Source organism: Tetrao urogallus (assembly GCF_951394365.1).
Source record: "Tetrao urogallus genome assembly, chromosome: 1".
Lineage (NCBI taxonomy): Eukaryota > Metazoa > Chordata > Aves > Galliformes > Phasianidae > Tetrao > Tetrao urogallus.
Window position 1 is genome coordinate 180,130,108 of NC_136813.1, and position 21,965 is coordinate 180,152,072.

Below are 21,965 nucleotides of genomic sequence, written 5' to 3' on the forward strand. Positions count from 1 at the left end.
AGAAGCATTACCAGGACACAATCGATGTGACCATATTTAACCCTGTTCTTCAGGATGTGATGTGCTGTATTTTTCCATTGACTGCGGTGAAAACAGGCACTGTCCCATCCCAATATTGCATTCCCTGATAGGCAGACACACTGGACTGTAACATATTTTGCTATCACCTCTGTGGGCAGCAGTAAAGGAAACTTCCGTCCATTGTCATGCCAGAAAGAGCCCTGAGGGGTGAGAGAGCATTTCAGCTCCCCTCCGCCAAGCCCCTGCTGAGCCAGTGATGAGGGGTTTTTTAATCAGTGCATATGTCTGAGATACTTTTAATGAGGCCGTCAACTCACTTATCTATGCTACCAAATACATGCCAGATTATAACAACCTCCAGTCATTGCCCATCTGGAGCAGATTCAAACCAGTGGTTGATGTGCAAAAGCAATTTGAAATTCAGAATCAATTAAGCAATCAAATCTTCCGGCTGCAAACAATGTCCACATTTTCAAGCCAGTAACATAATGTTACATACGTTGACTTAAAACTACTTAGATGTCCCATCAGTACCTCTGAGTTAATTGGTATGTTATTGCTTGTAGCTGTGACACTGCCCACTAAGCATGTAAAGAAAAGGATTAAATCACAGAGGGAATCAAAGTCAATAGTGTGAAAGAGTAATATTTTTCAACCTGAGAAAATATAGCACATTTGAGATAGCTACAACTCCGTCTTCTTTCAAATAGCATGAACCCCAATTAAGCAAGAGGCTGCAAATTTAATTTGCTTATATTTCATAAATTATTTCACACTGTCAAGTATAAATCCTTACAGCGGATTTTCTCTCTCCGATGCTGATTGGAAAAAGAAATGTCATAGATTGTCCCAAATGAGGAATTATTTAAGTACTAAAGAGCTTCACTATAATAGTAGCGAATGAATTTCCTGTGTGAAGTCAAACTTTGCTGGGATTTTAGGTGCATTTTCTTTGCTTCACAGGGAGGGTCACTTGCAAAGTTCTTACTTGCGGTATTAGAGAAGAAGCAAATAACAGCACTGCCCTGAGTGTCCACAAATATACTTCAAGATTCCATCTAAAGAAGAACTTGAAAAGCAAGAATGGCAGATGTTTATAAATATGTTTTAAAGCACCTAAAAATGAGATGCTCTAAACCCCTCACTTTTATCATCTCACTCCTCCATGACTAAGATTAGCTAAAATATCTAAGCTGAAAACTTCCAGAAATAAATAAGAAGCTGGCTGCAAATTCCTAGTTCCCCCATACCTCTTGGTCCACGGGGACATGGAGTGACCTTTTAGATACAACACAAAACCAGCCAGTTGCCTTAGGTTTTTGCCTGAGACAAAGGCTAGCTCAGGCAGTCTGGGTGTCGTAGTAGGCAGAAAAAGATTACTAACATTAGCCCAGCATCTTAAGTACTGTACTTAAGTGGCTGTGCAGCAGAGCTGGATCCAGCACAGAAAGCTCTCACTGATTTCATTGGGATCTGGATCTTTTAGGTTTGAAGAAGCTGGGGATGAGGCAGGAAGGTTGGACAGCTTCCTCACTGGTGTGAGCTGTTGTGGCTCTGCTGACATTTGCACCAGCTGAGCCTCTCCCCCAGGCTACACACAGCTTTATGAAAGCTATGACATAAAATAAATTCACAAATTATTTTCCCATCTGAAGAGGAAGCAGTGAGATGAAATACCACATCTTTTTTAGAATGAAGAAACTAATGCCCAAAATGTTCACACACCAGGCGGTCCAGCTGGTTCAAAGTGGTAAAGAGCAGTAATGTCCATACATGCATCTTTTGTCTCAGCTGACACTAATGGCAGATTTTTCTAACCATCTCTAGCTGAGACCCGGAAAACTGGATCTGTGAATTGATTCTGGATAAGAACTGAGGATGACGTGTCCAGGAAGGAGTGGCCAGGACATGGAGGGTCCGGGCAAGAAAGTGCCTGTGGAACCATAGCCTGAAAGACTTCCTTCATTTGTGTGCAGAGGATGTGGATTAATGCTGGTCTAGGTCGCGGGATATTCCGTAAATGGGGTTTACAGACCTTGAATCTCTAACATTGTTGCTCTTTTGTGAATACAGGAATTCAGCCTTGCTTCTGTTTTGGAAAAAGGAAAAAAAGAATTGTACTTAGTATATTATTACTAGCTTTCTGCTGAAATGAATAAAATGCCCTGTGAAGTTTCAGAGGGGCACTCACCGTGTCCTGGCTAAATGGCTTCTTTGTAGCAAATTTCTTTCTATTCTTAAGCAAAAAAGAATTTAATCGAGTGTCAGAAACAAACTACGTCTTGACAGATTAGCAGGGCTGCTGCTGTTAATACAAATTTGTTGCCAGATTTGTTTACAAAACTTCTCCTTCAGGGATGGGTGAACTTTCTGGAATTTGCCAATCTTCTGAATAAATATTGTGGAGGATTTGTAAAATGAGAATTAATTAAACTTTTCTTCTGAGTGTAAACCAGACATCTTGTTCCATGTACAAATTGCTTATAAGCAGAGGGAAGCCTTTTTGGAGTGCAAAGAAATGTGAGGGCTCTCTTTTCCTTGAGGGAAAAAAAAAAAAGAGAGAAAACAAAAGAAGTCTGACTAACTCAGGATCTGCAATTTATTCATTAGATTTGATATCTCTCTTTAATTTTCTTCATAGCTTTGGATTGAGCTCAATACATTTGACTTCAGCTTTCAGAACCTCGAAGGTTTGTGTATTTTTAATGAACCTTTTTGGCTGCTTCTGTAAAATATTCGTTTCTGGAAGAGTTTTTGATACTGACTCCTATATGTGACTTGTGTTGCCCTAATGAGTGCGTTGCCCCAATGAATGTGTGTGCTTTTTGGGTTGTGGATTTGGATTTTCTGAGGTTTTTTTTGGTCAACATGAGGTACTCATTCCTGATGAAGTCTTCCACTGCTATCATTGGGAAGATACTGATTCTGACAAAGCCAATAGCAGTAACAATCTGAGGAACACCAGCATCACTGCGAGGGTGAACTAAGGACATGGGCTGTTAGTAGAACATACAGATAAGTTATAAAGAAGCTTATGGACTTCACAGAATACACCAGCTTTAAAAAGGAGGCATGAAGCACTCAGGCAAACAGTCTTTGTTTGATTCTTTAGGTGTTAATTCAGGAGGATTGATTCTCCCAGTTACCATTCCATGAAACAATTCCAGCTTTTGAAACTGTCAAGACTGTCTCTTGTTAGAGATTTCATCAGTCAGAGCTATCACATGCTGCTGTTGTCCTACCTTAATTAAATGCCACTGGGTCCATTCTCCCAAGGCTTTGCTGGTGCAGCTGAGCAGTGTTTCCCATAGCTGCATGTTGGAGGGATGGTTACACATCTCCATCTTAAAAACAGCCTCAAGCTTTTGCTTAAAGAGGCTAACACTGCCACTGACAACTAGGAAATCCTGGCAGAGAGTCCACATGAATATCTCTTTCTATATTTGCACAATGTCAGACATACTATCAGCACTGAATAAATAACAATCATAGAAACCTGGAGTCAGCCAGGAAAGAGCTGTGAAGGAGACATTCATATTTTAAAACCTGAAGCTGCAAAATTATCACACCATGACTCTGGGAAAACTGTTCTTTTTCTTTTTTCTGCATTGTTTTCTTTCCCTCAATAGGATGAAACGCTGCTGTTGCTGAAGGTACCAAAAAACACAAAGCCTTTATTTGGTCCTGTATTGCAGAATGTAAGACAATATCTACACCTGGAGTACCTTGACTGCTTAATATGCAAAATCCCTTCAAGGAGCAAAATGAAGAACATTTCTGATTTTAAAACCAAAGAATACATTTCTATCTGGAAAAAAAGAAAAAAAAAACCAAAGAATATATGGTAGAAATCGAATACAAATATGGGAAAAAGAGTGCAATTTAAAAGCAATTTTAATAATGCCTGGACGTTCTCAATTTTTTTCTAAATATGGTTAAATCTCCATATTAAAACAGATTTATGCAAGCCATAAATCTTCAAAACAATGAGCAAAATTCATGGGGAATTTCATCTCCAGCTCCACAGAAATAATAATAAAGGGCAACTCCCCTTATTAAAACAGTTGTATTTGGTAACTCTCATTTAATTCAGACTCTTGAGAAACATTCAGGGTGGCTCTTTCTTCACAAAAGAATCAATTATGTTTCCTCAGCTGTTGATGTGTAGGGCTCCTACAGAATACAGAGGGTATTTCAAGACTGTACTTTTATGGTTGCGGATGAGAAGAAACAGACTCTTAATGTACTTTAAAATTGGCTTTTATAACTACTGCCAAGGATTCACATACAACTTCTTTTTTTTTTTTTTTTTTTTTGTTCATTTATTGGTCATCTTTAATGAAAATACAGAAAGATCCAAGGTGTGCCTCAGTCTAATATAAACTGCAATTAAGTTAGTCCAGGAGCATTTTTCAAAAGATATAATGGCAAGGATAATAAGGAAGAAGAACAAGCTGAAAACACAGAATGCCAAAAATCACCATCTGCTGAGATGATGGAGTATCGTGCTTAAAGCTGTTAAGGTGTTACTAGAGCTGTTGTACGTTACAACATTAAACAGTTAATTGCAGTTCATGGGTTTTAAGTAAAAGGACTGGGGCCTGCTTTTTACCATAGCAACCACAGAAAAAGAAATTTCTTAAAGCATGTATTCAACTCACATCAGCAAAAAAAGCTAAGAAAATAAATATACTTGGTATTCAGCATTTAAATTGCAATTATTTGGAGAAATTCTTCTTCCCAAATTTACATTCAGAGTATCTTGGCTAGAGTATTTGTTCAAAAACTGCCAGTAGTCTTTCCTGAGGGACAAGAAGACGAATTAGATTCTGTATCTTATCTCACTACCAACTGCTAAGATGACTCCTGCTGCTTAGGTAAACAGAGTAGGGAAGTGAGTGGAGAGAAAAGAAAACTTCTGTCTCGTTGATGTGTGGCCAATTGTGCTGCAAGCAGAGTATGTGTATAAATGAATCAGTAAAGATCACATGTATACCACTGTTCACCTTTTGCCCCTCCAACCATTTCTTTTGTTTGCTGAGGTCAGCTTATTAGTGCTCTTTTAGTAAGAGAAATAAGTTACAAGGACAACATTTCTGATTGTTTAATCCCAGGTCAGGTCAAGTTTGAGAGGAAGGTAAAGGACAGAGAAAAGGAAAGTAAAACGACAGTGGTATCATCGCTGTTCCTCAAATAATAACACATGATGTTTTGATACTGATAGAGCTTCTTAACCATGTGCTCTTTTTAAATAAAATGCTGGCAAGTTAAAATATCTTTCAAGAATAGGTTCCATTTTAGTGGAATAATGAACATAAATTCTTCTGGGTGGTTGGAGATTCATGATCCTTGAGGTCCCTTCCAACCCTGGCCATTCTGTGATTCTGTGATTCTGTGAAGTCTTCCCAAAGGCTGGGTGGATGTAGGAGCAGCAGACTCAAGTGGCAGCCCTGCAAATCACCTGGAGTGGCAGGTGATGTAGGCAGGTAAAGAACAAGAAGGACTGAGGTCACTGTACCCAGAGAATACACTGAGGATAGGAAACAACGCAAAGGACTGCATTTCACCAGCCCTGAACTGATTGAAGATTTGAATAAGGAAATGTTTTTAAAACATCTGTTGCAGCTGATGGAAAGTTACGTCTGCAGTATCTGCCAGCTCTCATAATCCCCTGCTGTTGTTTTAAAAGTATGCATGGGAAATTCTGCAAAACCTAGCACCAATAATCCCATGGCCAACACAGCATGTTCTTCGACTCTTACACAAAAATGTGACGTGAGAACTGAACAGGACAGGGGGCTACACTAGGAGTTAGACTGACAAGGGTGGTCTGAAGGGGCTTTGTCAACTGATGTAAAAATTTCTGTAGACAAAAACATTAAATGCTGAAGAAATGTAGGATTTCATCCATATATGAGCCCCTTCAAAACCTGGAGACATCCTTCAAGTTTTCCCTCTACAAATGCAGGAGACACATTCATGGCACAGTACATCTGCCCTTCAAACAAGACCACTTCTAACCCTCCAACACAGACTCAGTTATCCATTTCTAGCAATTTGTATCGTAATCCTATTAAATGTTGTGTATATCAAGGGACTGTTTTTGGGTCTGCTCACCACCATAATTCATTTCTTACATACAGCCTCTGATTTGTATATACATATACAAAACTTCCTATCTGTATTTCTTTATAACAGCATGACAAAAGTTTTGCTCCACTGGTTATGAATAGCTTTGGAAACATTTAACAGTGTCCAACTCTACTGTCACCAGAACAAAGAATTCAATAAAATTCCACTGCTTATGCTATTAATAGATCTGTGAGAGTTCCTGTATCAATTGTACTAATTTTGATGAGGTATGAGAGTATACATAAAAAAGGCTGTATTGTTCTTTTAACCAGAAGAGCAGGCACCTCTTGCCACAGATGACTGGTAGCTCAAATATGTTTAGACAGATAAAATTTTATGAGATTTTTCAGCCCACTAACATAAAGCCTTCTGATTTTGGTAGTCTTTCCCATATCACAGACTACAATTGCAATTGCCTTTTAAGTCGTTAGCTGCTGTAATGCCATGAGAAAAAAAGTGTTCATAATGAAGCAAGAAAAACTGCCATTGCATTATCAGATTGTGAGGGGGTGTGATGGGGTCCTTGAAGGTAAATACGAATGCAAGTAAAAACAGAAGAGTTCAGATTTTGGATATTCAGAATAAGACTTTAATTCTACATAAGGAGGAAGATAAGTCTGTGTTTAGGAACTGTTTTGAATTTGAACATTTCTAATTGATCTTACATAGCAGATCTATGATCTTACATAGCATCTTACAATTCAGCAGAATTAAACAAAAAGGGAATCTACACAGGCCTACTGTCTCTTAAAGGAAAAGCATTTTTTTATATATCTGTCAATGAAAAGATTTAGAAAATAAACCCAATTCTAGCTATAATCTTGCATCAAATAAATGTGTATATGAAATACAACATATTCAAATACTGCATTTATAATCTCTCTTGAGGTTGCTGGTTTTTTTGGCTAAAACAGTATTGCTCACTTTTCATTAGTCTTGTAACTTTTACATGTACAAGATGGCACATGCTCTGTACCTAGAAAGCAAGACTTATTCAACGCCCAGAGCTGTTTCACTGGAGGTTATTAGCTAGTTAAATGTTTGATAGCCAAAGATCTACAAATATTTTCTTAATTTGAGCCTGGAAATTTGGCTAGCAATCAGCTCCTATGCATTTTAGAAGTGTGAAGCCCTCAAAGGCATCACTTGATATTTTTATTAATGTTTCAACTTTTGGCTTCTTGACTAGATTTATTTTTTTTTCTTTTTCTTTTTCTTCTTTTTTTTTTTTTTTGGCATTTAACACCAAGCATTATTAGTACTGTGTACTTACATTCATCTGCTCAAAGGAAATCGTACCTACTCACCAAACTACAATTTTCCAATAAAAAGATCATCAATGGATGACCTATTTATATCTTTAAAAGGAGGATTAATTTTAATTTTAATTACAAAATTCATTAGATCTGTAAGACTGTAACTTGAGTCCATTCAAATCTGACATCTGCATTCATATTGTTTCTGTAAAATGCTTGCTGAAGAATTTGACAACAGAAGTGTAGGATCACCTGCAAGATGTTTTGAAGGATGATGTTATCAAAACTTCTGTGAAACAGCCTCTCATTGCATGCAAGCCATTGCCTGAATACTAAATGTGTTTTTAACTTCAGTTGCCTTTAATTACCAGGCGTATCACTTGCTGTATCCAAATTCCTGCTATAGCTTTTGAGATCCATTTGGGCTGCACACAGAATTTCCAGTGTTTCTGTGAAGATGTTACCTTTAACTCTTCCAGGTTGAGATGGGAATCTCCTAAGGACAAAGCATTGCTGGACTCTCAATGCAAGGAACTTACAAGAGACAAATCAGCCACAGCGGACTTCTGGCACTCCACTTCCAGCCTCAGCCAGAAATACAAGAAGAACAGGATTGCTTTCTTCTTTGATTTCAAAGTCTGCTTCCTGTATAAGCTGGAAATAGGACATACCATAACAATTGTCAAAATGTTTCAGCACTTTGAGTAAGGTTTGGTTTGAGATGGCTCCTGGAAACAGCAAGGGCTCAAAGAAGCCAATACAAGGGGCCTCCAGCAGAGCCTGGGCAAGCTGAGGAATCCTGCTAGCTACCAAGGGAGAGGCAGAGTAGAGCTGCTGAAAGGAGAGGAGAGGAAGAACAAGGTTTCTCCACAGGTGAAGAGGGCAACTCCAAACAAATTTCTGAGGAGAGAGGCAGCTTGCTAGCACGAGGTAGAGATACTCCTCAGGGCTGGGAGAGACATGTACAGGAGAGACCTGTCCTCTGTTGAGGGAGACAGGAGGAAAGGCTTCAACCTGCAAAGCAGGGGATAAAAAACAAGTCAGGGAATATTAAAAGACATGTCAGTGTTTGTCAAGATAGCTGGGCCCAAGTGGGAAGGCAGTTAGAGACCCGAAGATAGCATTTCATGAGAGTGATCTGATGGGAGAGGAAAACCTAATCTGTAGTGTTCAGGGTAAAAGTGACAGAGAAGAGGGAACAATTCAGAAGGCGTAGGTCTGGGAGAAAGAAGGATACAATAAGGATAAATATGACATCTACGCTGAGAAGGAGTGGAAGAAAATCAATTATGATCCATCGAGTGAGGCACAGTAAAGTTGCTGTTGTGCCATGTGCTGCCAACACAGCGCTGGGATAGCAAGCACAAGTGTGCGAGTGAATGAAGAGTGATCATATGCATTATTCAACAGGAAAGCTTTGTTTCTAATATATTTCTGTGCCTACCTCATGAGAAAAGCGTGAAAATCTTTGGGGACCTGTGTTTTGTGGTTTTTGTTATTTACAAAAGTATTTTGAGAGACAAAGGCTTAGGAAAGGAGCAAGCTGCTTGAATGCAGACTTAATGTTGAGACAAGGTAATGGTCTCCACCCCCGAGTATTTTCATCTTGCAAAATCTCAACAACTTTGTCAAGCCTTTCAAAAACACAGAGAACTCGTACGAGTTTCATCTTTTCTGTCCTGACTGCATGGTTAAGAGGTTACTTTGCATAAGGCCCTCAAAAATATTAGAATTGATGTTATTTACCAAGAAACTATTTTAAAAAAACCTCAAACAGATAAATATTTAATAAGTAAAGTACAAGTGATTTTTGCTGCACTAATGATAAATATACATAATAATTTCAAGAAGCACTGTGACTCATGCACTGCCACTGTTTTGAAACAATTCCACTGTGGTCTTTTCTGGGTACCTGTCAATATAGAGAAATGCAATTTTAGTCTGTCAAGTCTCTGCCCAAGTAACAGAATCTGAAGGCAGGGATTAGGAGAATGAAGACCTACCCACTATAGTGAAGATCAGGTTCAAGACTGAGAAATCTAAAGGTGCAGAAGCCCATGGGACCTGATGAGATGCAAAAGGAAAAACAGCCCCCATTTTTAAAATGGGCCTGAGAGATGGGCTCATAGGAACTTCATGAAGTTCAGCAATGCCAAATGCAAGGTCCTGAACATGGGTTGGGGTGATCCCTAGCAAAGGTAAAGGCTGGATGGAAAATGGATTGGGAGTAGCCCTGAGGAGGACATGGGCATGATGGTTGATGAGAAGCTCAACACGAGCTGACACTGTGTGCCCAGAAAGCCAACCACATCCTGGGCTGCACCAAAAGGAAGACTGCCCAGCAGGTCAAGGGAGGTTATTGTCCCTCTACTCCACACTTGCGGGACCCCACCTGGACTAATGTGTTCAGCTCTGGGTCCCCCAACCTAAGAAGGACAACAAACTGTTGGAGCAATTCCAGAGGAGGGCCATGAGAATGATCAGAGGACTGGCGCACCTCTCCTATGCAGACAGATTGAGAGAGTTGGGTTTATTCAGCCTGGAAAAGGCTCTGGGGAGATCGTTTAGCAGACTTCCATTATCTAAAGAGGGTCTACAGGAAAACTGGAGAGGGACATTTTACAAGGGCAGATAGTGATAGGACAAGACGTAAGGGTAAGGGCTTTAAACTGAGAGGGTAGACTTAGAATACACAAGAGAAAGAAGTTACTCACTACTGGGATGGTGAGGTGCTGGAACAGGTTGTTCAGAGCTGTGGATGCTCCATCCATGGAGATGTTCCAAGTCAGGCTGGATGGGGCTTTGGGCAGCCTGATCTGGTGTATGATGATCCTTAAGATCCCTTCAAATCCAAACCACCCCATAGTTTTTTGACCTGTCATTCATATATCTCATCTTCCCAAATAGCCACATTGTTAAAAATCTAGCTCCCAATATTCTGCAACCAATGTGCTTTCCTGACCTGCTATGACCCTACTTTTCTCACTATAAATCCATTTAATGGAATGTTAGAACATGGACCTAGCATGTTTTAAGAAGTGACTTTGAGATCACTTTCGATATGGGTTGTACCATGTTGCTGAGATATTCAGGTGTTTGGTGGAAGCCAGGACATGGGGAATATTCTTGTGGGAGTTAAAATGTTAGTAAGAAAGATGGGTCTGAACTGAACTGTCAGAGACTCCTGGTTGAAACTGAAACCCTAACAGAAAAATACGAAACATACTGCTTTGCTTCTTACAAGCAATTGGTAAGTTCCTGTATCCAGGGAAGATGCATGCCTGCACAACATGGGACACAAGTCCCACGTAGAGATACAATGGCAGTGTTGCTAGCCTTGATGTTAGAGAAAATCCAGCTATGGTAATATGGTAGGTAAGATAAATTGTTCTCTTGAAGAGTGGGATAAATTAGCTGCAGTACAGTGCCATGCTAATGCACTTAAACTACAACCAATATGTGAGCAAAATTGTTTAGAGCAGGCTTTTAGACACTGGAACAGAAGGATGTACAATTTATTTTTCACACTGCTTGCATAACTCTCTTGGGTTAGAAATGTGCAGTAACTGTTGATTTCCACTTCTACTTCACAGCCATTTTTTGGTCATATTTTTCTTTAAATTCTCCGGAGTTCAGTGTAATAAGGCAATGTACTATGCATTTTCTGTGCATAGTTCTGTGTAATATACCTTTCTTTATATTTCCCCTTTCATCTGATCATTGCTGCTACAGTGCTCCAAGCATTGTTTTTCATTTGGGGTGCAGCAATTTGCAGCACTTGTTTGAGAAATACCTTTCGTTGGGATACGAGTGGTGGTATGTAAGATAAATTATACTCTCACTTAGAAATTCTTTCTTAGTTCTCCATTTCTTTTTACTGTTTCTTTTTCTGAAGGTGCTGGCTTCTTTGGCTAAGATGGAACCAAAAGCTTAATTTAGAATTTTGTTTCTTGTGTTATTTCAGGGGATATTAAAATAGATTTCTCTGCTATAAGTGTCTGTTTAATCCAGTTTTCTAGCTAAAGGCTTTTGTGATGGCAGTCACATACTGTTTGAGACACCTTTTGAGACCATGAGGTGATCCCAAACCATACACAGAGAGAACTTCTGGCAACAGTGTGGCTGTAGGGAGTGGGTCAAAGTGGCTCTCACATTTGTTTTGCTAGGTGCTGAGATGTTTTAATGACAATCCTACATGCATCTGTTTGCAGAAAACTCAATGTAGGATTTTTTAGATATCCATTTTGCTTAATTAATTTAGCTACTGTAATTATAGCATAGACCAGAATGCTGCACTGCAGAAAAGTTTCAGAATCGGTTTCAGGACAGAAAGACAGGGTTATTTGTGGGTTTTGCACTTTCTCAGTCCAAAATTCTCTGGTATCACTTCCCCTGAGATGGAAATTTTGTAATGAGAAATTTCATTATCTGCAGTGGAAAGTAAGCCTAACTATAAATTGATAATCTATAGACTATAATTAGCAAGAGTGTAAAAATAAACTTTAAAAATCATTTGTACACCTCAACAAATGAATTAGCTTATTCATTTGTTGAGATTCTGGAAGAGAACTGAAGTTTCTGTACTTTTGTAACTGACAGCCAGTTGGTTTGATGGGGCTTTTCCTATGCAAACTCTGTCACTGACAGTCTTCAAGAAATCCTTGAGATTCATTTGCTGTTCCCTTCCCACCGAAGTGGATACCTGGGTTCATAAAGCTGTCTGCTATGTAATAATTTCTGCTATGTAAGATAAAACCACCATTGTGGAAAATCCATTGTAAAATAGGATTCTGAGAAGTACTAATGAATCTCTTGCCAAGCTGCTTAAATCATAATGATTTTGTCACAAGAACATCATATGTTTATAATCTTGTTATGATAGCGAAGCCTTATCCAGATGTTTTTTGTAATACTTTTGTAGCCAGTTTAAAGCCATCTGCTGCACTTATTGTCAGGTACACAAGATTTAAAGCAGAGGTTCACAAATTGTTGTTGTTGTTGTTGTGACTGCACATGCAGCTTCAGCAACCTCACGGTATTTTCTCAGTATATGATAGCAGAGCTGAAATGCAATCATGTCATTATTTGTACATAGTGATTACATGTGATGTTTCTGACAGCCATATGTGAGAACTGCTGTTCTGTTTTGCTTTCTCTTACAATTTAGATAATGAAAATTAGAGAAATGTTGAATTGATCTCCATATAAACCAAAGATTGGGTCACAACTTTCTTCTCGATGCCATAACTTTTCCTCTTATTTTACAAAGTCCAAGTTTTCAATTCTATTAAGTATGTATAGAAACATACAACTTTTATCTCCTGCTTGCTCAGTAGAAAGCTTGCATTTGGAGTTTGTCATATTATAGATCAGTGATATATGGATTAAAAAGATTTGTGTTAAAATTTCATCTGTATTTTGATGCTTGTTACTTAAAGGCCTTAATTTGCTTACAGTTTTCTTTGTAACTCTGTGTAATGATTAGATTGCTGCAATATTTAGAGGCAGCTACCAAGATCAAGGCTGCATTACATTAAACTTTGAAAAACACATAGTAAGAGAAGCCCCTTCTTTGAAGCTGAAACAAACATACAATTCCACAGGGACTGGAGAGGGACAGAAACATGTCTCCTGACTGACTGAAATACTTCTTTTTGGCAGAGTGATTTGCTCATAAAAGAATTTAACTTTTAACTACTGGTGTGCAGGTGGAAAAGAAACATGGAGGGTGTTTCATCTGCACTTTCATGCATGTTTTCTTTATTCGTTTCCTATGGAAATAAGGCTTCAGTGACAAAATGTTTGTGCCTTTCCCTCTCTTCTTTCTTCTTCATCCATAACTTCTGGATTCATTATTGATGCTAAACTGGAACAGGACTGAAAGTCTTAAATACAATTGTCTTTCTACAAATGCTTTGAAAGCAGATGCCAGGATGAGGAAAGAAGAAAGCATTTGAGCACACTTTTCAGTGTAAAGCTGCAGCCCACGTTCAAATTCACCACATGAAAAGCTTCTCTAATGTCAGGTCGCCCATCTTCCTATTTCACTGCACTACCATCCATGCTGCACACACTGTCCTTCAGTCTCACAGTGAAGTAGCACTCCTGGGGAGCAAGCCTAGCATAGACCAGAAGCTGCTCTTCTGCAGTGCTGGCACCCTACAAGCCAATGGAGACAAATCCATCTGCAGTTTACCTGGGAATGGGGGTCATTCCTTGGTGCAGAACATAAAGGAAGTGTAGACTTAAAGCAGAACTTGCACTTTCCAAACAAAAAATAGTGATCATTGGAAGGTCGGACCTAACTGTTCTAATGATTGAGGAATCATTTGTTTAACGATAATGTTGTTCTTGAATACATATGGTAGAGAGGAGGAAGAATTCCTTGGGGAGGGCTTTCAAAATGTTTCCCTCAAACTGTAAATCATTGGATTGTTTCTTTTTAAGAAAAATTGGTGCATCTTGCATCTTTGATTTTATGCTAATTTCTTTTCATATGGTCTGTTTCGGTTAGAGCCTAGACTGTAGATCTGCAGTATGTCATGGTGCGCAGCATGTAGATTAGTGCCATGTGTTAAAGTTGGAAAGTTTCTTCACTTCTTTTGCTTGGTTTGTGGCAGCTTGTATTAAATAGCTTCCCCCTATACCCTCCCCTTTTTCTCAGCTGCGTGGTTAGGAGCTGCTTTATTGCTTGCGCATCCTGTGGCAGTGTTTAATATTAGTTAGATGTTTGGCATTATGTACCTCCCTGAGATCTCTGTTGGTTTTCATTGGTGGGAATTTCCTGGGTGCTCACATCTTCCTTTTGAATCTTCTCTCTGATATATACATTTTGTGTTCACGGGACATCACTGTGTAAAGCTGTGCTGTGCAATTTCTTTAATTACAAATCTATCTGGCTGTTGTCAAAGACTTTTGTTCAAATACCTTGCTGTCAGTTCAAGCACAAATGCCAAACATGGCTGACCATTAACTTCATGGCATTTATTGCTACTCTCAAGGAATTTCATCTTGCTATTCCTAACTGAAGTTGTATTTGTTATAAACATGGATTGCTGGTTTTGGGTTTTTGGTTTTTTTTTTAAATTGTAATATGCTACTAAAATCAGGACTGTGAGGTATTTTACTTTCAAACAGTTGCTTATTTTCATTGCCAGGAACAAAAACAGCTGGGTGCTTTGCAAGTATTAAGAAAGAAATCAGGAAATATTTGAGCATTATAACGATTGTTCAATGAAAATTGAAAAATAGGAATATTTTTATTCAGAGTCGTCAAGTCCAGTCTCTTATTTTCCCATGTAACTGTTCTATAGCTCATTCATTAATGGAAACCTTCCAATTTTCAACCTCAGCATAAGCAGTTTATGCCTCTTTGTTCTTTTTATTTTTCTTCACTGCTGCTGATTATGTGTTCTCATAATTAAAAATATAAATCTAACCATTTCCAGATGAATTTTGCTAGACTAAATCAGGTTATTTTCATATGACAGACTTTTAATTCCTCTGATCATTCCAATAATGCTTCCATACTTTTTTTCTTAGAAGGTTAATTTAAACTGTTGACTAGAATCGTACCTAATATTCCAGGATAGATCTCATCAAGGCTTCCTATCATGGCACAACCATGATAGGTTGAAAGTTCTATGTGTAATGTATCTAAGGCCATACACCTCATGCCTGCTCCATGCTGGTTGCTAACAAGCCTGCTGCGATTGACTGACTTCTTTTGAGGCACACGTTGGCGAGCTCTCTGCTTCTTTGATTGTTTTAATTGTGTTCCTGTCATTTCTTGCAGCTAGCGTTACACGACTGGAGGCACTCTGGCCAGGCCGTATGGTATGAAAGATTTTAGGCTTGCCTCCAGATATTAGTGATGGGCTTGTGTATTCCAGCCACTTTTTGGGAAAGGTGGAATGTAAATGCTGTCTGTATCTAATACTGTCTGTTAACAGCATATATGGGGCAAAGCTGATTGTCCTTTGCCCAAAATGTTTATCCATTTCAGTGCTGCAAGAGCCCAGTCTCCATAAAATAGTAAAAAAAGTACTTAAACCTGTTTCAGGCTGCAGTACCGCATAGTCTTCTCCAGCCTGCTTTGCTGCCTTCAGCAGCTCTTGTTCTGCCCCTCTGGCCACTGCTGCAACCCTTAAGCCAGCGCTACGTGCTATTTTATGTTTTAGTCTAAAGTAATTGTATGCTCTGCTTCAGCACAGTCCCATAACCCACAATGGGTTGGAATGGAAACGGTGACAAAGGGTCTTAACTTAGCTGGGGAGAGAGAGGTAGTGGGGAAGGGATGGCGGGAGGCCCTCAGCACCCCCAGATGAAGGGCTGGGCTCTCCACTGCCCACAGCCCTGACCAGCAGGAAGCATGGAAGCATGCTACGTGTGTCCTTGGCAGGGCTGCCTAAATGCAACCAAACCTTCAGCAGTGTTTGTGTGTGGCTTTATAGGTGCGAGCAGTAGGTTAACGCTGTAATTCCTTTATGTGAATTAGATGTATCGAGTCAAATATTTTCCACAGGCGTGTGTTTTTCACAGATGCGCATTTTCTATTCTTACCTCAGCGAAGCAATGAGCCAGCAATGACACAGGCCTAGAATAAGGTGCATGCGTGGGTCCCGCGGCTCGCAGGCAGCGAGACGAGACCTCAGCAATACCTGAGAGGGCCGGGATCGACAGCTCTCCCGAGTGCCGCACCGCAGCCCCACACCCCAGCCCCACGAAAACCATTTGCCAACACACGACCACGGCCCGGGCATCGCTCGGACAACAAAATGGCTGTGGCCGCGCCGGAGGCGCTCCCCGGGCGCGCAGCCGGAGGCGGCCGGGGGAGGGCGGCCCCGCGCCCCGCTCCGGGCCGCCGCGGGGCCGCGATCCCGAGAGGCGTCCCGGGGACTTACTGCGGGGCGCCGGGCCGGCGGCCGCCTCCCGGGGCTCTCCTCCTCCGCGGCCCCGCGCGACGGCTCCGGGCCGGGCCCGCGGGCGGGGGGTCGCGGGGCGGCGGGGCCGGGCGCGGGGCCGTCGGGGCGGGCGGGTGGCGGGCCGGGGGCCGGCGGCGTCGCGGGGCGCGGCGCGCAGGCGCGGGGGGCGCGGGCATGCGCGTTGGGCGGCGGGGAGCCCGATCTGATAGGGAGCAGGGGCTGACACTACCCCCGTGTGGGCGGCGGAACGTCCCGAGGATGACGTGCGGCGTTCTCGAATCCCGTGTCTCGCTCGCTCGCTCGCCGCCGCCGCCGCCGAAGGAAACGGGAAAAGCAACAAGGAGGCAGGAGCAGGCGCGGCGCCATGGCGGCCCTGGAGCGGCCCGTGCCCAGTCCCGAGGCGTTCCTGGGCCAGCCCTGGGCCGCCTGGGTGCGGGAGGCCGCCCCCCCGCACGCGCACGGCGCCGCCCCCCCGCACAGTAAGGGCAGGGACCGGCCCGCGGCTCGGCGCGCCGTTCCCCTTCCCGCAGCGCACGCACGGCCGGGGCACGGCTGCCCTCCACCCCGCGCCCCCCGGGTCGGGCCGCGCCGCGGGAGGTGCCGCCCCCCCGGGCGCTCAGCTGACGCGCCGGGCCCCGGTGCCATGCGTGCGGGTGGCGCGGGCCGGGCCCCGCCGCGCGGGCTACGCCGCTGGGCCGGAGCCGCGGTGGGGGAAGGGGGCGAGGGGGAGGATGCGCGGCGCCGAGCGGAGCGGTCGCGGGGAGGGGAAGGAAGGGGAGAGAAGGGGGGGCCCCGCGAGCGCTGTGGCGGTGCCGGAGCAGCGCACCTCCTCACCTCTCTTCCGAACAATGCGTGCACACCTCGGGCCTCGGCTCCTGACTGTGCCTCTCCTCCTCTGCAGGTGCAGATCTGGAAGAGACTGGAAAGGAGGGTGCGAAAAGCAGGGAGGTGATGAGGCTCAATAAAGAAGGTGAGCGCGGGGCCGGCGCATCTCCCTACCTGTCGGTGGTGGTTGGCCGCAGCGGGCGGCCCCGCTGTGCCCGAAGTCGGGCAGGTGGCTGTGGTGGTGTTGGTGTGGTGCGGGAGCACAGCTGTGTGCTAGTGGCAGGTGTGTAAGGGGACAGGGTGATCCTAAGGCAGTGGAGGGGATGTGGTCATCCTAAGGCAATGGATGGCCCTGTTGGGGCCATATTGGATTTTTGTTGGGGACTCTGTCCCTTCTCAGTGTAATGCTTCAAACTCTTCTATGAGAAGATGAGCAGATCGAGCTGTGCGTCAGGGCAGATAACCTCTATGTTGTATTTTTATATACGCTTATATTCTCAAAAGCATTCGGCTTGTTGAAGCAGTCTCTTAGGATCATTGTATTCTCTTTAGGCCAAGTTCCGTTTTATTCTTTCATTCTTGTTGCTGGATGTGACTTACAGTCAACTGAATACCCAACGTCTGACGTTGCCTTACAGTAGGCCAAGTCATGCGTATTGTGCAAAACCCAATACAATAGGTCACTTGGGTCAGAGGGTTTGCTGGTACCATAAGTATGGACGGGCAAATTCCAGGCTGATGATGCCTGCCCATAGGCCATGCTTGGCTTAGTCCTGTCAGCTGCTGGGCAGCACAGGCAAATCACTCTGACACATCTTGTTGGTGATGTGTATAGTTGAAATTGTGCTGGAGGAGCATCTAGTGCAACTGGTGGGATGGTTTGGGACGTGCTCTCGTGTAGTGTTCTGTTCACTCTGTTTCATTAAGGAAGTGCTACGTGCTTGCTGTCTTTCCATCACAATAAATACTTCTTGTGAAATTGGTTCCTAACAAGTGGTCCGGCATAGAGTAACTTCTTTGTGACTTCCTGATGCTGAGAGAAATCCCACCGTCACCTGTAATGCCAGAATAGATATTCTGAAATGGTGCAAAGGTTCTTGTTACTGTATCGTTGCCTTTACATTATTTAAGTTTGAGCACCTCAGCAGCTTAAATGAATTTTATTTTCTATAAACAGCTCCTGAAAAAGAATGAATTAATTAGTGAAGTCAATTTGTGTGATAAAATTGCGTAGAATATGGATTAAATAAAAATAAATTAAGAACAATATAGAACCCCACTTTGACAGACCTTGATAGAGATGCCAGGCTTGATTGTGTTCCTGTCTTGATTTTTTTACGTGCTGGAACTCCTCTATTTTGCCATCTCCAAAACAAGCTAGAGACAGAACTGGGATTTTAATGTAGTTCATCAGTAGGTGCAAGGTTTGAGGCTCAGTCTGTACGGCTGTCGGTAATGTTGTGCATGCACTTATTCAGAAGCAATTGAACACAAGTTTTGGTAGAAGCACTTGACCTCCATAGGGAGCTTGGTTTGGTGAGAGTAAATATTTTGTGCCTAGAAATCCTAGAGCACAAATTCTTGTTGTGATGTTATTTGAGATGTAAAGATCGAAGAGCATCACTGCTCCTTAGTCATACCCACATGCAAATCATTTCCTAGAACGGTTCGGTGTATGGGGTGAGCTGTAGTCCTTTATTGGTTTTTGGGGAGTTCACTCCATTAAGGGAGATCTAGTTGAACTTGCTCTCCAGAAAAATTATTTCCAAACATGCAGTGTCATCACTGATGGTGACAGGTGTGAACTACTTGCTGCTTTTATAGAGCTTGCATTGCAGAACTGTTTAAAACAAACAAAAAAGCTGACAAAATACTGTTGCATTTAGAAAATAAAAAGCTGTAGGAATTCTTTTGTTTCCTTGTAGCAACTTGCTTTGGATCACTTAGAACTTTCACAAAGTTCCAATATATGAGTATGTGTTGAAATACTTCTCCCATATTAGACTGTTCACCTGAGCAGTCTGTTAACACAGGTGCTTCCACCACACCCACCCATGTGTCTGAACACCCAGTGTAGATCCTGCTTGAGCCCTGCTGTCCTTAGCAATAAAGGTGTGGAAAAATGTGCAGAGTTAGATTGTTTCACAGAAAGCATTGCTGGCATACTTGTGGAATCATTCGTGCACTTCCTGGGGTCTTGCACACAATGTTCTGTGCGATGTTGACTTTTTTTGTTGGGTTTGTTAGTAGACACGGGCTGTGGTCGTGGTAGGTCTTAGTATCAAACTCAACTCATTTCTGCTTTGCAGTCTTACATGTTTGAGTAGGCAGTCTATGCCGTTTATGGTGTCAGGAGATTGTGAGTGGTGTTGTGCAAAAATCGGACTGTGTGTGTAAGGTAACAGATGGACGGGACGTTAAGAATTAATAATACCAGTCCTGTCCAATAAAGGCAGTGTAAAATCTCGTCTCGTCATGCTTGCTTCTTTTAACGTTTATCTGAGTTTTGTCAACTTTCATTTACGTGGCCTTTCCTTTATAAATTACTGAAACTGTAGGCAGGATGACATGGGAAGGGGACGACAGTGATCATCTCCAGACCACGGCAAGGTGACACGTGTTGTTATGGTAGAACCTGATGTCAAATACTTCTAACCAGCTTCATCCCCGCATTGCTGCCTCCTCTCTGGTTGTATGCTACTGTGGTTAGGGTGGTGGGCTGCTCTTCCTCCTTCTGCAGCCTTGCTGGGAACCCGGTGACAGTGTGGAAGTGGGCTGCTGCATTTCCACCTGATGATGTGTACTTCTGGCTCATCCCTGGGCAGTGGGGTCACAGTCCGGCTGTGCTATTCGTTTCTGTGACACAAGAGGGGCACTGAGGCTGTGTGCACCATGGCCATCTTTAGGAAAGAAATACTGATGCAGAAAGATCACTCGTTGCTTTTATTTATTCTGCAGTGGATGTAGAAGCAACACTGGGAGAGAAATTTCCTGAACATTTGTCGTTCAGTTTTGTAGATGGAATTGCTTTTTGCATGCTAATACTTTTGGGTTTTCCTTCAGCGAATGCGGTTTGTCCACGGTTGACTTCTACTGCCGTGTAGATTTGCGGAGAGAGGATTACGAAGTTGCAAGCGTTCACAGAAAATGCAAAATTTGATGCATAAATGTATATGCCACAAAAACAACAACAACAACAACAACAACAACTTTATCTGCTTATCTAATCAGGAAGCTGAAACAGTATTGTGTAACTTATCTGACAAATCACTACCAGCCAACTAGCTTAGCTAGAAGAGGGGTTATCAGAATTGGAGCAGCATTTGGAATTTATGTTGAATTTTTAAAAGCTTGAATGGCGTATTTGAAGAATTGAAGATTTTCTTATAGATAGCATGAATAGTAAAGAGTCTATATTTATTTGGCAATTTGTGTCCTGTAAACATTACCATAACTGCAAGCTTAAGACAGATACTGTGGCACTTTATTACTGGCGATATCCTGTACCTGATTTTAGATTAATTTTGGAGGTGTATGTTCTACCTTATACATTAATCATATTCTTCTACTGTTTTTTTTTTTGTTGTTTTTTTTTTTTTTTCTTATATACAGAACTCTTTATTAATATGTATATATAATCAGTTTAGCAAATGTGCAAGGATTAAGTGCTGGGACTATTTCCAGGCAGAAACTGCCTGTAAAGGAGCAAAAGATACCCTGTGCATCTTCCGTAACTACAGCAGAGTTAGATGTGACCTGTGGGATTTAGATCTATATCTGGGTACTTGGTGTCATAGCCAGCTTCAGTTTCTCAGTTCATTGGGTTTGTATGATTGAGGTTTCAATCTGATGATGTGTTTTGTCTTAGATAATCTTTTCAGTAATCATTCTGACTCGTTGTTTAGCATTAAGAATGTTATATAAAAATGGCTCTATTCTGTTTTTCTGATTTCTGTGTTTAAAATTTGAGATTTTCAATATGATATTTGTGTAGCTCCAACCATGACAATTTTACTTGAAGCTTATATATGTAAACTAGAGCTTAAAATCTAATGGTTTTCCAATACTTTTTTTTTTTTTTTTTTTTTTTGACTTTCCATATGAATATATGATGGAGAGTTACTTGGTAAATGCTCTGGTACCATCAGAACTAATCTAAGAGGGTTCCGATTAATTTTGCTTTCAGGATTTTGTTCTTCAGTAAAACATCTTGATACATTTATTATTCTTCTTGGGGAAAAAAATAAGAAGTTAAGGAGGTTGGGAGATGGTAGGGAACACTTCAGTACAGAAGAAGGATGTAGCATATAGCATTGTTTTATATGAGAAATGAGGAAGAAGACTAAAATTATTTATGAGGATATTGTGAAAGAAGGGAAGACAAAACCAGCTGGTTGATGTAAGCATGGAGTTTGGAGTTGATTTTTTTATTTTTTTTTAAATTATTTTAATTTTAGTTTGTTTACTAGTGGCTTGCGAATGGAGCAGTCTCCTTTAGAAACATTTCAAACAAAAACTGTAGAATAAAACTTTTGTTTTTATTTCCTCATCTTTTCCCTTTTTTTTTTGTGGTGGTGAGGAATGTTGGTGAGGGCTGAGAGGGAAGGAAATGGTAACGGTGTGCCCCAGAAGGGCGAGGTGAAGAGATTATTGGATTTAGATCACCTTACCGTAGCTGATGATTTGGGTTTTTTTTTGTTTTTGTTTTTACCGTGGGCAAAACAGAGGAATTAATGCTGTCTAATTTTCCCTGTTAGCTAGTAAGGTCTTCCAGAGATACTAGTTCTTAAACAGATGCAGTATTCAG

At 41.7% G+C, this 21,965-nt stretch overlaps 2 protein-coding genes across 3 annotated transcripts in view; one reads left to right on the plus strand and one right to left on the minus strand.

Moving 5' to 3' along the window:
• The window catches only part of CDHR3 (cadherin related family member 3), a gene marked incomplete at both ends in the record, with an annotated part of 57,336 nt that extends 40,827 nt beyond the window's left edge, over window positions 1–16,509 (minus strand). Inside the window, 2 exon segments of the mRNA XM_079547889.1 lie at window positions 16,313–16,368; window positions 16,370–16,509. Coding sequence (XP_079404015.1) covers window positions 16,313–16,368; window positions 16,370–16,509 — 196 coding nt within the window.
• A 99-nt stretch (window positions 16,510–16,608) lies between these two features.
• The window catches only part of ATXN7L1 (ataxin 7 like 1), a gene marked incomplete at its 3' end in the record, with an annotated part of 108,735 nt that continues 103,378 nt past the window's right edge, over window positions 16,609–21,965 (plus strand). For both annotated transcript variants that reach the window (XM_079544249.1, XM_079544250.1), the window contains exons 1-2: window positions 16,609–16,812; window positions 17,235–17,303. In XM_079544249.1, coding sequence (XP_079400375.1) covers window positions 16,698–16,812; window positions 17,235–17,303 — 184 coding nt within the window. In that variant the 5' untranslated portion in view covers window positions 16,609–16,697. The remainder of the gene's footprint in view (window positions 16,813–17,234; window positions 17,304–21,965) is intronic.